Below are 16,855 nucleotides of genomic sequence, written 5' to 3' on the forward strand. Positions count from 1 at the left end.
ACTCTTTTTTCCCCCTCAACACCAAATATCTTTGCCGAAAATAGCCCATCCACAAGCTTACAGCGGGTCGAGACGCGATATTTTCAGCAAATCTTTTTTGCAGAATGCTTGCCCATTATGACATACCCATCATGCATAGGGACACTAATAGGGATGCTAGGGTTCATGTGGTTAAATAGAACCCATGATTTTATTAAGAACACTGTTATAAGAGCAGTGTATGCACACTGTATATTGTTTCCAATGGTGCACGTACGCACGCACGCACACACACACACACACACACACACACGCACGCACGCACGCCACGCACATACACACTGTCACACATACACACCAATCTCACATACTTTCCTGAAGGAATCTAGCTGCGTTCAGAGATAAATAATCACCGCAAGGCTCATTAACTAATAATTTATTTTTTTATCATTCACGATTAAAAAGTCAGTGGTTCATTGCATCAGAGGAAAATGTACAGGGAAGACTTCGATATAATAACACAAGTGATGAACAGGCCTGGGGGGAAAGGAACCCATTGACCCACCCCCCTCCCAAAAAGAAAAGAAAAAGAAAAGGCAGGTGGACATTCTGGACAATGTTTGTTTTATGAGTGTACTATTATTCTGCAACCATAAATGATACAACAAAGCAGAATGTATAGTAGGGGTTGTTGGGTCAATTCCCATCTGTGAAACCTCTATGTGAAAAGCAGAGGGTCCAGTCAGCCCGTGTCAGCTCTCCTCATAGTCATTTAGAACGGCGCTGTTTGGCAACGGAAAACTGAAAGGAATACATTCTGTGTAATACTTGAACCACAGCTTCGGGTCATGATCACAAAAGCATATGTTTCTGGTTTCTGCATCCACATAACATCATCTGCTTTGTACATCCATACACGTCGAGTCATCTCAGGCCAAAGCGACGCTTTTTCAACGACAAAAAGCTTAAATGGCAAAGGCAGTTCCGTACATATTTACAGCATGGGGAATGTGCCACGGTTTAGCAAACAAGGCAAGTGTGTTGAAAAAGTGTGAGATAGAAAACAAAGGCCATAAAGAAAAGCGGGAAACGTATGTTTGATGATAGGACTTCAAATGAGAACCATCCAACACATTGGAGCTGTCTATTCACCTGCAACTCATTTGTTTACTCATATCATGTTTAATGAGACACGCACGCACACGCACAAGCACGCGCACGCGCACACACAAGCACGCGCACGCGCACACGCACACACACACACACACACACACACACACACACACACACACACACACACACACACACACACACACACACACACACACACACACACACACACACACACACACACACACACACACACACACACACACCTGTGAGTGTTATAAATATACTGTGAAGGGGAGAAACAAAGCGCGGCAGTTATAGTCTCTGTTTCGCTGCCAAGTTGTTTGGCTTGTTAATGTAAAACGACAGGGAGGCTCTCACTATGAGGTTTTACTAAACAGCTTTCACGAGGGGCTATGTTTCACCCTGCTAAACAACATCTGGCTCTCTCCAACGTCTTATCTTTATTCCAATATATTCATGGTGGGATGCAAAGAGGAGCAAAGCAAGCAAGCACAGGAAGTAAATTAAAAAGTGCTATGGCTGCCTCTATTTCAGTGGTTCTAAAATTGGGTGCCGTGGCACCCTAGGCCAGGGGTGCCATATTTTGAACTTATCAATGTCACTTCAGTTTAACCACTTAAACCCTCTATATTTAGTAATACAGACCACCAAACCTCCTTGCCAAAGAAAGCTCACAACGCTTGTAGATCTGCTATTTTTGGTGAATGTTCCCCCCAGAATAGGGATGCTGCAGGGTTCAAGTGGTTAAATGTCAAGCATCTGTCGTAATGGAAACTACTATTATCTCAAGTTTTCCTCGTGACACATACTGTATCTTATGGGGAGAGATTTACATATTTACATATGACAGAAATGTGAGGTTGTATAAAGTAACAATGTAATTCAGGGGTGCCTTGGATGAAACAAGTTATTTACAGGGGTGACCTGAGACAAGAGCGTTTGAGAACCACTGCTCTATCCAGTGAGACTCCTGATTCCGACTGGAGTGAGAGGGCAGCATGGACACCGTTGAGAGGAGAGAGGCCTCGCGGACACGGAATCCCAACATCAATCATAGTGTCCCACGCCATACTCGCATACCAAGGCAAGTCTGCCACTACTGTAACAGCACCTGTTAGACAGGCTGCCACGGAGGGCCAACGCATCAATAATTGACTGTTTGGTTCTGCATTTTTGTGAAATTCCATCTGTGGGAATTGTGCAATGGCGAGTAGCGTCGGACCGTTGGATCAAAATGTTGATGTAGAAATAAACAAATTACCAATACTAAAATATCCTCAATTTTCGCATTGACAACTCTTCCGGTAAACAATGTCGAGCTTATTGTTTATTGAGAGTCATGCTCTCCTTTACCGCACATTCTTAACTTGACGACTTAATCTCAGAAGCGGTTACAATCACACCATAGGCTATGCTTGCATATGTGACTGTATGAATTCACATTTTGACATTCGGGCATGAGACCAAGACCTAAAGAGCTTGGGGGATTTTGGACATGTGACAGTGGCACATATATCTAAGATACAAAATACATATTGGTTAAGTAAAAAAAAAAGAAGAAAGAAATAAGGTGGTGAGTAGAGAGACACTTTTGGACAAACGACAAACCAAACATACCGCCACTCAGGCCATTCAGGGGAGCAGAACCACTAGCTAGCATAACATGCCTGTCGGCACACTGACGGCTAGGCTAGCCTGACATACCCCTCAAACTTGTGTGTTTATCTTGTACTCGGTTTAAATAAATTGTAATGCGCTTTACAAAATGAAATAACGGCAAAAGGCAGATAGAGACTATGAGAGCAACCAGACGGCTCTCTCTGTGGTTTTTCGTGGTTCCTGACTTCCATATTCTCTTAATTCAATTTAAAAACAGACGATGCTCATTTGGCAATGGATGACAGGCACTGTGTTGGGGCAGAGATGGAGATGACTTGGGTAGTTTTCCTTTGGGTTGTGATGTTGACATTGGTTTAGTCCTTGGTCTGCACTCTGTAAATTTCACATTGTTAAAAAATAATAAACTGGCAAAAAACCCCACAAACATGCAAACATTAAAAAAGCACATGAAGATTGAAATATAATATTCTCACGTCATAATACAATGAGGGAGTGCTTAGAACTTTCCAGCCTCATTCATTTTGTCAATATAAACTAGAGATATATGTGAATATGTCATTTATCCAACTGTTGTTTTCTTTTTACTGCACAATAAGGAACTCACATTTTAATTAAATCTCTTTTTTTGGCAAGCAACAGCCTGCCAGTCACAATAGACACATCATGAAAATGGTCAGATAATTAAAAGAAATAAAGTTTGACATTCATCACGCGACAACATCTGGGCAACCACTTTCCAACCAAACAATGGAAGACATTATGCAGAAAGCAGAATGTGTCCTTAGTTGGAAACATGGGTATTGTTTTGCACTGCAAATCATTCACCATAGTTACTCGTGGCCATTTTGTTCTCACTTCATACTAAGGATGTTGAGAAACCCCATTGTGTAGAGATGGGGGTTCCCAACCCCTGAGTGTGAATATGGTCAGTTGGTCCACTGCGTCAGATCTTCTGACGAGAAGACAAAAAAGAAATACTTTTGAGTCATACTAATGCCTGACTATACTGTACATGTCCCACTCCTGAGAGGGACTTGAGTTGAGGACAATCTAACACGTAAAGACATAGCAGGGGTAATGGTATGGACAAAAGAAGTTCGGTGTGTAGCGTTAGTCCGACATCCTAATAATCCGACTACCCAATATTCCGACCATAGAGCCCCATACTAACTATCGCTAAGCCCTAACCACACACGGAAGCCATGTGTGAGTCTTAACCGGCCACGCAGTTGGACTAACGGGATGTCAGACTAATGCGCCAAGTGCCCCCCCAAGAAGTCACTACACCGGGTATATAAACTCTACTATAAGCAGTGGCATGAAATATTTGCAGTTGTAAACGTCACTATAGGCAGTTCATTGCGTCAGGGTTCTCTGGTGGCAGCAGCAGAGGAGGTGACATTGAGGTTTGCTGTGGAAAATGTCCCCGTTCAGGGAGCCCTTGGCTTGTGTCCTCATGGGCCAAGGTTGTTTCTGTCATGTATGATGACCCATGAAGGCTACTTCAGAGAGGCGAGCCAGATTAGGCCCAGTATTTTTTGCATGAACAACATCAAGAGGTTCTCACTTTAGCCCACAATTTTCCGGACATCGTCAGGTTTGTTTGGACAATGACATGCAACGGGAGCCACATTTGGGACTTTGTCCAGTTCATCTTTTGGAAGGTTGTAGTTTTGTGGCCACGGTGAAATGAATCTCTCTCTCAGATTCAACAAAGCGCCCCCATCATTTGAAAATCCTCAGAGAATGGAAAATGAAACGTTTTGAATGGCATGTGAATATGAAAAGAAGAAAAAACACGGCTGGGGAAAATCAGTCTGGAAACATTTGGGGAGGTAGGGGACAGGTAGTTTGAGGAGGAGTGGACATTTTCACTCACTAGTCAATGGAGAGGATGCTGCTTTTGTCTACACTTCATACCCTTTTTAATGGTCCCTTTTGAAGGCAGACCAGTTGAGAGAAAGACAAGTGACACTCAGGTGATAAAACTTGAAAAATTAAAATGAAAATAATTATACAATATACACAAAAAGTGGTCCTTAAAACAGGCAAGGTACATGCAGTCTTTGTAATGTGCAGTGTCCCCGTGATGACTGGAGACCAGGGAATTGGGGTGGGGTGGGCGGCGGGGAAGGGGGAGTGGACAAAAAGGTTCAAACTTGGGTCCTATCCTGCCAAATAACCTAGGGCTAGGAAGGACATCGTAGAGTCAGGGTCCAGGGTCAAGTTTAGGGGGCGTGACGGGGTTGAAAGGTCGGGGACTGAACGGGGGGCTGGGGGCTGCTTTCCCATCACGCTTTGCCACATTTGCCCTTCTTCTCTTTGCGCTGGAACTTCCGCAGGCGCCGCGTCCAAACGTCCCGCCACTGGATGACCAGGCTGTTCTTATCGGCCAGAAGGCCCACGCGCTCCGCCCCCGCGGCGTTGGTGGCTCCTCCCCCCGGCCCGACCCCCGGCCCCGCCCCGCCCTCGGCGCCGCCCATCACCAGGAAGCGCTTGCTCATCTGGATCTTGGGACACTTACAGGCCAGGTCCTTCATGTGGATCCACAGGATGTTGTCGCCGCGCTTCAGCGGGTCGCCGCGGCTCTTGTACACGGACACCACGTTGACCGAGAACTTGGCCCAGTCGCCCACCGTCTCCATGTCCAGCACGTTCACTTGGACCGCTGCACACAAATAACACAGACAAATAAGAAACAAGGAAAAAACGTTAGTATTTTTTCCCTACAAATATTTATTTTTCCCTCCCAAAATCTCCATCTAACTTTTTCTTGTGTTAGCATTTTTTTCATTTATTCTTTTCACTATGGATCTTCATTAATTTGGCGGAAGACCCCTGCTGTATGACACAATCAGAGGAGCCTTCCCACACATCAATCAGTCCACCGTATTTACTTACCATAATCTTTCTTGCAGTACTTCTTCATGTTGATCTTGAGGTTGCCCTTCACCGGTTTACAATAGGACTCGCAGTCTGTGAACACAGTTTACAATACGGTTTACAGTAGGACTCGCAGTCTGTGAACAGTTTACAGTAGGACTCACAGTCTGTGAACAAAACAGTACCGTCGTTGACTCATTGGACACTTGCTGACAATCACAGTGGGAGCCGTCATACTCATTACACACATGACAGGGCACTCACTCACTTACACTGCAATGAGAAATATCATGGCATGGTTACATTCTGAGGATCCTTTCACACATTAGAACCGTTTTACTGCCATGGCATGGGGTACTAGGGTTGTCTTGCAGTACTTAAGGTGTAACCTATGCATTTTTAACCTAAGGGTGGACAGCAGTGCGCACGCACGCACGCACGCACGCACACACACACACACACACACACACACACACACACACACACACACACACACACACACACACACACACACACACACACACACACACACACACACACACACACACACACACACACACACACACACACACACACACACACACACACACACACACACACACACACACACAATTTAAGCTTTAATTATGCTTATTGAAAGGATATTAATTACACATATTTATCTAGCCCTTTTTTGCTTCATTTGTTTCCTAAAACAAAACACAAAAATAGTGCAGCTTCTATATACCATTTCATTTAAATGTCTTTTCGACGACCAGAGTTTGTCTAATAAAACAACTTTGGGATGCATGTGAACACAAACGCAGACCTGCTACTGACACCAGCGAAGGCTCCAAGATAAACTGGAGCTGGCTGAAAGTAGAGAAATGTTGGGCTTGGTCCGGTTCTCTTTTTTCTTTTAAATGGGGGAGGGGGTAAAATACAACCTCCGACAAAATGACACATAAAGCCCCCGCAGTACCCGGTGACTCGGGAGGCAATTTAAACATACCAGCAGGAGAAAAAGTGTTCCGTTTGACATGTTTTCTGGGGGCCTGAGAAAAGACAGAGCGCGGTGGAAGTGGTCATGGTTGGATGGAGGTGAATAGGCCCTGGCTGGCCCTTGGCTGCCAGCATGACGATGGAGACCACACACTGGACACACTGACCCTAGCTGACCATCGGTGGCGGAAAAACTACTCATTTACTTAAGGCAAAGTATCAATACTGCAATATAGGAATACTCTGTTACAAGTAAATGGCCAGAATTCAACATTTACTTGAGTAAATGTACAGAAGTATTGGTATCAAAATGTACTTAAAGTAGGCTACCAAAAGTAAAAGTACTCATTGTGCAGAATGTCCCATTTCAAGTTTTCAAATGTATAGAAATATTTAGAAAATAGCAGATTTACAAGCTCACAATGCCCACAAGATCGTACAAAGTAACTAGTAACCAAAGTTCTCACATAAATGTAGTGGAGTAAAAGTACAATATTTGGATCCAAGATGTAGTGGAGGAGAAGTACACGTATTGGAGATTGGATAATAGATATACTCAAGAAATACCTCAAAATTGTAGTACAATTGTAGGTACAGTACTTAAGTAAATGTACTTTACTACTTTGCACCACTGGGGATCAGCAGCATTGGTAAGACCCGATGAAGCGTTTCAGAAGACAGAGGTGTTCCAATTATGTTTGCGAAAGGCTGGAATGGACTTCTTAACTCTTGGCTGCACTAATCCCAGATCTCCAGATCTCTTTATTTGACGGACCTGCTGGATCGGTTGCTGCTCGTTTTGTTGGCCTGTATTCACGCAGAGGAAGTTGAACTGAAAACCACACGCTCGTTTTCAGCACTGGCTTGCTTCAAAAAGTTACACATTGTACGGGACGTTCACAGCCGAGGGCTGGCTCGTACCGCCGTCGTTTGAGCATCTCCACGGGCAGTCGTGGAGTCACGGAGCTCGTGCAAACGCCTCAGTGATGCGTGGTGAGACTAAGGAAAGGCATCAGTTACATCTATCCAAATGGTCTAAAAATGACCCTGAAATATGGTGATTATCAGTGGGGCGGACATCCCTCTACACACTAGGACACCGCCATTCCTACACTAAGGTTTGGAACAATGCACAGTGTGCAACATGTGGGTGCTGCACTGGGCTGTTTGCAGAAGCTGAGCACTTAAACACAAGATTAATGGTGACTAATTTGGTTTAGGGCCCGGCAGTAGAACTTTAAAGTGGTGGGAGACAGCATGAGTACATTATGTGAGCTAACACCGCTCAGATGTGATAGCATAGCTAACACGAAACACCGCTGAGAGAATACGACATGGCAGAGTAAAATTACACCGTACACCAGAGTGGCTGCCCTCAGTAGGACTGAGCCCTGTGCATATGTTCTGTGATGTGCCCTCACTACTGTAACTGTAATGTTAACTGTAACTATGCAACGATTCTGTGTTAGTGCTCAATGAAAACATGAGCTCTGAAAATTCACTGGAATTAGTGTTCGATTTTCTGGGGGGGGGGGGGGGGTGCTTTTATTTGTACAAAGAAATACAAAACAAATAAAATAACAATAATTAAAAAATACAAGCTCATACAAATGAGTAGGCTATATAGGTCTTAAGTGGTGAAGAACCCCCCCCCCTCTCTCTGTTTTTATTACAAATTGAACCACTACTGGAATTACTGTAAGTAATGGTTATTTTATATACCGTATAGAACTTATATTACCCAAAGGGTAATATAAGGCATTCCTCTGAAGAACCTGATGACCCGACATGTTCTCAATGTACCATGCGCTACAAAGGTATAATTTCCATGCAGTGCAAACAACGAGTCTGAGCATTTCAAGGGGACACGCAATCGCAACCACAACCGCAGCGTCTTGCCTGTGCTCTCGAGGGGCCATGAAATCCAAAAACCTCAGGCCGGTAACAAGGGCCGGGGTATCCACGGTCCCACTGCCTGCGAAAGGAAAACCACTCAGGAGGTGTGTGTGCATGCGGGGAGAAGTTGCACTAGCTTTCCAAAGCAAACCAAATAAAAGTGATTGCTAACTACAATAATCAACGCAATTAGAAAAAAATGCGTTGCTTCTTCTTTTCCTGGTGGTGGGGGTGGAGGAAGCAATGGAAGCAGGGCAGGAGAAGGAAAGGAGCAAGAGGGGGCTGAGGAACTCATAAAAATGTCGAGGAAGCTTGGCCATATATCAGAGTGTTGGAGAATTTACTAGCCAGAGAGAGAGCGAGAGAGAGAGAGAGAGAGAATAAGAAAACAGCAGTTTCCAATAATAACCCTATAGGACTAGAAAGGGTTAAAAGAAAGGGAACAGTGTAGAGGTGTGTATGTGACGGGTGTAGAGGTGTGTATGTGGACGGGTGTAGAGGTGTGTGTGACGGGTGTAGAGGTGTGTGTGACGGGTGTAGAGGTGTGTGTGACGGGTGTAGAGGTGTGTATGTGACGGGTGTAGAGGTGTGTATGTGACGGGTGTAGAGGTGTGTATGTGACGGGTGTAGAGGTGTGTATGTGACGGGTGTAGAGGTGTGTATGTGGACGGGTGTAGAGGTGTGTATGTGGACGGGTGTAGAGGTGTGTATGTGACGGGTGTAGAGGTGTGTATGTGACGGGTGTAGAGGTGTGTATGTGACGGGTGTAGAGGTGTGTATGTGGACGGGTGTAGAGGTGTGTATGTGACGGGTGTAGAGGTGTGTATGTGACGGGTGTAGAGGTGTGTATGTGACGGGTGTAGAGGTGTGTATGTGACGGGTGTAGAGGTGTGTATGTGGACGGGTGTAGAGGTGTGTATGTGACGGGTGTAGAGGTGTGTATGTGACGGGTGTAGAGGTGTGTATGTGACGGGTGTAGAGGTGTGTATGTGGACGGGTGTAGAGGTGTGTATGTGGACGGGTGTAGAGGTGTGTGTGACGGGTGTAGAGGTGTGTATGTGACGGGTGTAGAGGTGTGTATGTGACGGGTGTAGAGGTGTGTATGTGACGGGTGTAGAGGTGTGTATGTGACAGGTGTAGAGGTGTGTATGTGACGGGTGTAGAGGTGTGTATGTGACGGGTGTAGAGGTGTGTATGTGACGGGTGTAGAGGTGTGTATGTGACGGGTGTAGGTGTGTATGTGACGGGTGTAGAGGTGTGCGTGTGGATGGATGGATTTGTGCGTGTGGACGGGTGCGGAGGTGTGCGTGTGGACGGGTGCGGAGGTGTGCGTGTGGATGGATGGATTTGTGCGTGTGGACGGGTGCGGAGGTGTGCGTGTGGACGGGTGCGGAGGTGTGCGTGTGGATGGGTGCGGAGGTGTGCGTGTGGATGGATGGATTTGTGCGTGTGTGCATAACATACATGTACGTACAGTATGTATGTACATCATTCACAGGCTTTAAATGTGATGTTAAATATCATGGAGTCCATGTAAAAGGCCTCTTTCATTATGGGCTGGTGTGTGGTTTCATTTGCAGATCATTATCATCCGAAGGCGCATGTGAGCATGACATGCGTGCATTTGAATGACCTAAGTGCATGAATCGCATTAGATCACTGTCACTTACTGTATGTATGCCTGTGTAATTTGCGCGTGTGTGTGCACGTGTGTAATATGTTTGTGAACAAGAATGGCCATGCATGTTTGTGATATACAGTGGCGAGCCCATAGCTATCAGTGGTGAAATGCTGGCTGCACGCCAGTGTGTGTGTTCCCATGAAGAGTTACTTACTGCTGGCCGTTCACCTGGAAAAGCCCCTGGTGAATCGTCCATTGACCCAGAAGACCAGCCCACTGAAAACACACACAATTGCCTCGGCGGCTCCGGTTACCCTTGTTCGCTCCGGCCGCTGTCACCATGCCATGACAAGGACAAATTGCGTCCGCCGCTCCCCCCCCCCCCGGCAGTGAGACATTCTGGGGCCTTGGGTTTACATGCTGGTGAAGCTGCTTCTATGGCGGCTGTACGCTGAGAAGGATGGGGGGGTGGGTGGGTGGGTGGGGGGTGATCTGGTATGTTCAGGAGTGTTGAGGTGAATCGACGATGAGCGAACCTTGTGTTCATCAGACGCCTGCAACACTTTCCCAGGGAATAAAACACTTTGAATGAAAAAGGGCTCACAGGCCCATGTGACGTGCAGTAAAAAAGGAACGATTTAAGCTTCATTTAGCATTGGGGGGTCACAGCACATTTCTGATGGTTATGCTCAGCTGATCAACTGCTTGGTCTAATTGGCTCTTGCGCTTAGGAGCGGCTGGCTGCCACTCAAAGTCACACTGTAAAATCCTTTGGGTTAACCCCTAAATTAAAAAAAAGTATAAAAATGTAAAAAAGAATGTTGCCATGTATATAAAATGACACAGGTGCTGTCCCGGATTGAAAGGTATAAAGACGTAGAGGTTAAACAGAGTTAAACGAACATCATTATGCTACTAGGCATGCAGTTCCAACCGTAGCCTATACCCCTTACACCCCTGATTGTATTTAACATTTGAGATGTAAGGAGGCATGAAGCCAAGAGCGTATTTTAGCCAGGGCCTCCACACCAAGAACCAAGCCTTTTATTGCGGAGAGGTGTTGTGCGGCAAAGTGGGAGGTACGGATCTCCGGGCAAGGTGTTGATTTATGTTGTAAACCCGCTAATGAATCAACGTTTCCAAATCAACACCACCATTCAAATCAAACGGCACCTAAATGAAGAATAAAGGGGTATGGAAATTGAGCGGAGCCTATATATCGGGAGAGAGAGAGAGAGAGAGAGAGAGAGAGAGAGAGAAAGAACACATCTTAAAAAGAAAAAAGAAAAGAAAAAGAAAAACAATTCCTCACAGTCAGTCACTAACACTCCAGTCACGCCTCAGAACTCAACCCCTTCGCCACCAGGGTGTCTTGGCTAAACTGCGGCTAATCACTTGTGTTGCGTTTCCATTGGCCTCAATCTGCAGCTGGAGCGACCGACCGCTCAGTCCAGAGCCGAAGCTAGAAGAGCCCGAGACTCGCTGAGGTTCTAATGGTTCACGGGAAGCCCTGCGTGCCAAGAACACAGGTTTTAAGACAATGGAAAACACTCTCCCGGGCTCCAGAGCACTCGTTCTCTTCGCAAAAAAAAAGAAAAAAAAAAGAAAAACATCAAACAGAGGACCCACCCACCATTAATATTCATTCCACAATCCACAGCATAAAAAACCGAGCCCAGAAATATTAAATACCATGTTATTTCTTTCCCCCTCATAAACAGGTGGTAGTTAGGGGAGAAGCCGAGCGAGTGCGTATGTATTATACTGACCTGCTGGTTCTTCTGTGCTGCTCACCACGGCGGTGGGGTTGACCACTGGGATCTCTGAAACACACACACGAGAAGAAACATTCAGCCGACGTTTATTGGCACGATTTATGCCCGTGCACTTGGTCCAGACATGGTGTAAGTGGCTTGGCCGCGTGCCTTCTAAATGCGCACGTGTGGTCAAACAAGATGAAGGATGTCTGAATTTGGTGAAAGTAATTTCAAAGAGGGCATGGGAAGGCCATGGATATTATACTGAAATATGATGAACAGCGAAAGAAAAGTAGGATGCAGTACAGTGAAGGACACTGTACTGCACTGTACCAACACACACCAACACACATTTTATCCTAAATTATACTTTGTCGTACAATGGTGATGTCACAACAAAGTATAAATAAGGATGAAGTTAGTGAGAATGAAAATAGCATCCGTTTCTCATAATAAGAGGGAAGGCGTCATGATATAGCACATCAGTGTTGTATGCGTGCTTGCTGCTAGATAAACATAGCCAACTGACAGGGGCACTTATTGGTGGTGAGAGGAAAGACAGTCTCAAATAAACCAACGCATTCCATGGACTGATTCAATGCTCTGGGTGTCATTTTTATGCTCTGGAATCTAGCGGACAACCTTCAAATGTTCCGAGTACAATTTGAGTACAATATGAGCAGAAGACAGATTGGGAAGGGGGACTTGGCGTAGTTGGATAGGACAGACTATTATGCAAATGTATAAATAACTGCTGGTTATTATGTCTGTGTATTGGACAGTGCCTAAATCAAAAGTCCTGTTTTTATTTGACACCCAGGTGTCACCTGCTCTAGGCCAGGAGTAATAGCATGAGTACGGTCGACCAAATGGAATGGTATAGGGTTTGTATTTGGTTACAAACAGTACCTTCATAAACAAGGAGCAGCTGATCATTCACTGCTATAAAGGTTACACACGGAATACAAAGAATAAGCTTATTGAATCCATGTTCTCACTGTAGGAAATGAGTTGCTGCTCATACATTTAATACATGGAAAAAGCGGGTAGCCTGGATTAGGGGTTCTCTCGTGGCAGCGCAATCGGCATTGAAGCCTGCGCAGACAAACAGACAGATGGCGTGTTTGGTTGTGGTGTCTTGAGACAGATGCCATCCTCCCCGCAAGGTGCCCGCGCAGCTGGCAAAACTATAAAGCGCCTCTCGCCTCGTGGAATTCCTCCAGGACATCCACCACTAATCGTATGCCACTTCTGTAATGGAAAAATGCTAATGCTAGCAACACGCCTGCTACTTTTAACATAAACAGGCTGATTGGAACTGCCCGTTTTATGTGAATGGGCGGAGGTGGCGGGGGTCTGGCTGGAAGGAAATAAGGAGGGCAGAGAGGCGTCCTGAAGCGCAGGCAGACAGTTGGATCTGTGAAATTATGGACGCCCCCACCCTGCTGACAAAAACAAACAAGGCCGCTGGGCTTGGTAAAGACAAGAGCAGCTGCTGGAAGCCACTCGGGGACCTCGTGATCACGTCTTGCTGAAGAGAGAAGGGACAATGAAAGAGGAATTCAGATGAGGGTCACTGCCATCATACTAATTGGCTGCTTAATGGCTTCGCCATCAGTGTTGTTGAGTGAGTGTGTGTGTGTGTGTGTGGGCCTGTGGGGGGAGAAGACCTGATTGATAACACATGAGCCGATTTCATAAACACTCCGCATAATGCCTCCAAACATGGGTATGGAGCCATGTCCTCCAATGTCCAAACACATGGGTTGCTGACACACGCATGCACGCACGCACGCACACACGCATGCACACACGCACGCACGCACGCACGCACGCACGCACGCAGTGCTCTCTCTGCTGTCTTTGGATGGTGAGGTAGCGTTTGAACCACAGTGGTTTTATCCTCTTTGCCCCCGTTAGCCATCTGCTCCGGAGCAGCATGTGTGACCAACAACATGGCACTGCATGCTACAACGTGGCACAGCTTGGCACGGCGCCACGAGGCATGGTATGGTTCACTTAGACGGAGGGTGTTTCTGGAGTGGGTTTTAGTGTGTGTGTGTGTGTGTGTGTGGTGGAAAGCTGCCCTCCGTTCCACATGCCTGTGTGTGCTGGGCCACTGGTCTATTTCATACATTGACAAACTAGACGTGTCCATCAAATAAGGATATATTATGGAGCAAAACACAGGCGCGTGCGCGCGCACACGCAAGACAGAGTATGAATTGTCCATCACACTGATCTCCATTTGTCTGAGAATCCTCCCCACATGTCCCAGGCTTTACCTCACGCCGTCCCATTAGAATCACCAGTAGAATCCTCCCCACATGTCCCAGGCTTTACCTCACGCCGTCCCATTATTAGCTGAACAAGAGAATCACCAGTAGAATCCTCCCCACATGTCCCAGGCTTTACGTCACGCCGTCCCATTAGTTGAACAAGGGGCATGTTTCAATTTAGCCAAAGTTTTTACGACTTGGCCCGTGCGGGAGCATGTGTTCTTAGACTTGTCTAAAAACATTATCATTGCGCTCTAACAATAGCCATGCGAATCCACCAGGCCGCCGACTTAATCAATAGCAGGCGATGAAACATTTACTGATGTCTTATCTCATAGGTAAGGATCGCACAGATGAGGTCCTGGCTGGCGCGTATCTCTGAACACAGATGAGGTCCTGGCTGGCGCGTATCTCTGAACCGCTTTCTGGCGTCGCTATTTTCATGTCATTATACGCAGGAATTTTCTAAAAATGTTTGTGTGCAAACATTTCCGCAAAGATGGTGACGCATTGTGTGACCTTGTAAATCGGCTATTGTCACGCAACACTGTCATATCTCAACCTATACAATAGGCCTTAAGTGGCTGAGGGGGGGGAAACCTAACCAGACGGTATATGGCATTAGTCTCTAGAGTAGCGTTCACTCTATTCTTTCCAACTCTATGGGTTGGCTAATTTATTCATAAACAATTGCACAACGCTGCTGGTATAGGGCTAGCTTTACACAGATTATTAGACCTAAATTATGGTTTTAAAAAAGACAGGAATCAGGATTCTTTACTGCTCTTCAAAAAGAAAGTGCATGCAGGAAGTGTCTCCTGGGACAGTGGTTCCCAAACTTTTCAGGTGAAGAGCCAAAAACAAGATTACACGTTTTCCTACATGGGACCAAAACTAATGAAAATAGCAGATCTACAAGCGTACAACACACCGCTTCACACCACGTTGGGAGCATGTACGGTAGTTCTGTTATTTTCACTACTTCTACTACTTAATTATTTCTACATCTACATTTCTTTGATTTGTTTGTTTGTTTGTTTCATATATACTTGAAAAAAATAATATATATAGCTATATTTATAAATGTAGGGAAAGAAAATGTAAGTTGTTAATGTTGTGTCGTGACCCATAAAAATTGGTCTGTGCCATGACCCACAAATGGGTCCCTACCCACTGTTTAGGAAACAGTGCCCTGGGCCACTTGCCCTTTTAACAGAACTTAACACAGATTCTAAAATACTGTAATGCTGCATTCACACTGGCAGACACAAAGGAGATCAAATATATATCTGTAGCTTGTATCTTTGTAGCTGAAGTTGAAACCAGTTCAACTTTTTTGGAGCTTTGTAGCCGTTGTGACTTTTGTAGCAGCTACTGTACAAACATCGGACGTCATCTTTGTATCTTCATGTCGCTGGCTTTCATTTCATTGTAGCTGCCAGTGTAAAGGCAGAGTAATGCATTACACTGCTGTGGAGTCTATGCTGTAGGAGTCTAATACTAATGCATTACACTGCTGTGGAGTCTATGCTGTAGGAGTCTAATACTAATGCATTACACTGCTGTGGAGTCTATGCTGTAGGAGTCTAATACTAATGCATTACACTGCTGTGGAGTCTATGCTGTAGGAGTCTAATACTAATGCATTACACTGCTGTGGAGTCTATGCTGTAGGAGTCTAATACTAATGCATTACACTGCTGTGGAGTCTATGCTGTAGGAGTCTAATACTAATGCATTACACTGCTGTGGAGTCTATGCTGTAGGAGTCTTTAGAATACTAATGCATTACACTGCTGTGGAGTCTATGCTGTAGGAGTCTTTAGAATACTAATGCATTACACTGCTGTGGAGTCTATGCTGTAGGAGTCTTTTGGTGAATGTGTGTGTTGTGAGGTTGCCGTGATAGTTTCCCTGGCAGGTCACTGAGGTCAGGTAAAATGGCGGCTGTGGCCAGTACTGCGCGTCTAAGCTGGCATCGCTGATCACGCTGTTACAGTCCCACAGGGGAAGAATGAAACCAGCGCCCTGCCCCCTTGTGGGCATGGCAACACGGATACAAACACTGGGTTGAGGTGGGCAGACTGGGCACGGTGGGTGGGGAGAGTGGGTGTACGTATGTGTGTGTGTGTATGTGGTTGTGTGTGTGGATGTGTGTATGCGTGCCACTGCTGGGGCCACTGGAACAGAGAGGCCCTCACTGCCGTCACGCTCTGGTGAACAACACACGTTAGCACTGGTGGTCGGATTACGAGTCCTGCCCGCAGACTGTGTGTGTGTGTGTGTGTGTGTGTGTGTGTGCTCGCGCGTGTGTGCGTACGTACGCGCGTGTGTGTGTGTGTGCGCGTGTTTGTGAGAGTGTGCGTGCTTTCATGTTTGTGTGACCTCATAGGCTTAGCTTTAGTTCCTGATTGCAAAAGCAGGACACTGCCTTTGCTGTAGTGTGAAGTTGAGTGGACAATGACCCACCGGCCCACATAGCTGCTGGAGGATCCATTAGCACACCGTGGAACAAGGTGTGACCACTTTGAACCAAGCAAAGCCAGGAAGAAAACAAGACATATCTGTAGTTGTGTGTATGTGCGTGCGTGACTGCGTGCATGCGTGTATTAACACAGTCAAGTCCTGTGTGGTGTGCTTATGTGATGATGACTGATGAGTGTATATAAAGTATGTGTGTGGAACATAGTGAGTTTTATTGGCAT

At 45.8% G+C, this 16,855-nt stretch overlaps 1 protein-coding gene across 2 annotated transcripts in view; it reads right to left on the reverse strand.

Moving 5' to 3' along the window:
- Positions 1-400: 400 nt before the first annotated feature.
- ntn2 (netrin 2) overlaps positions 401-16,855 on the reverse strand; it is a 61,695-nt gene continuing 45,240 nt past the window's right edge. For both annotated transcript variants that reach the window (XM_080788494.1, XM_080788493.1), the window contains exons 5-7: positions 11,884-11,937; positions 5,635-5,709; positions 401-5,401 (exon numbers count right to left, since the gene is read on the reverse strand). In XM_080788494.1, the coding sequence (XP_080644620.1) occupies positions 5,025-5,401; positions 5,635-5,709; positions 11,884-11,937 (506 nt within the window). In that variant the 3' untranslated portion in view covers positions 401-5,024. The remainder of the gene's footprint in view (positions 5,402-5,634; positions 5,710-11,883; positions 11,938-16,855) is intronic.

Source organism: Protomyctophum bolini (genome assembly GCF_963924005.1).
Source record: "Protomyctophum bolini genome assembly, chromosome: 18".
NCBI classification, from domain to species: domain Eukaryota; kingdom Metazoa; phylum Chordata; class Actinopteri; order Myctophiformes; family Myctophidae; genus Protomyctophum; species Protomyctophum bolini.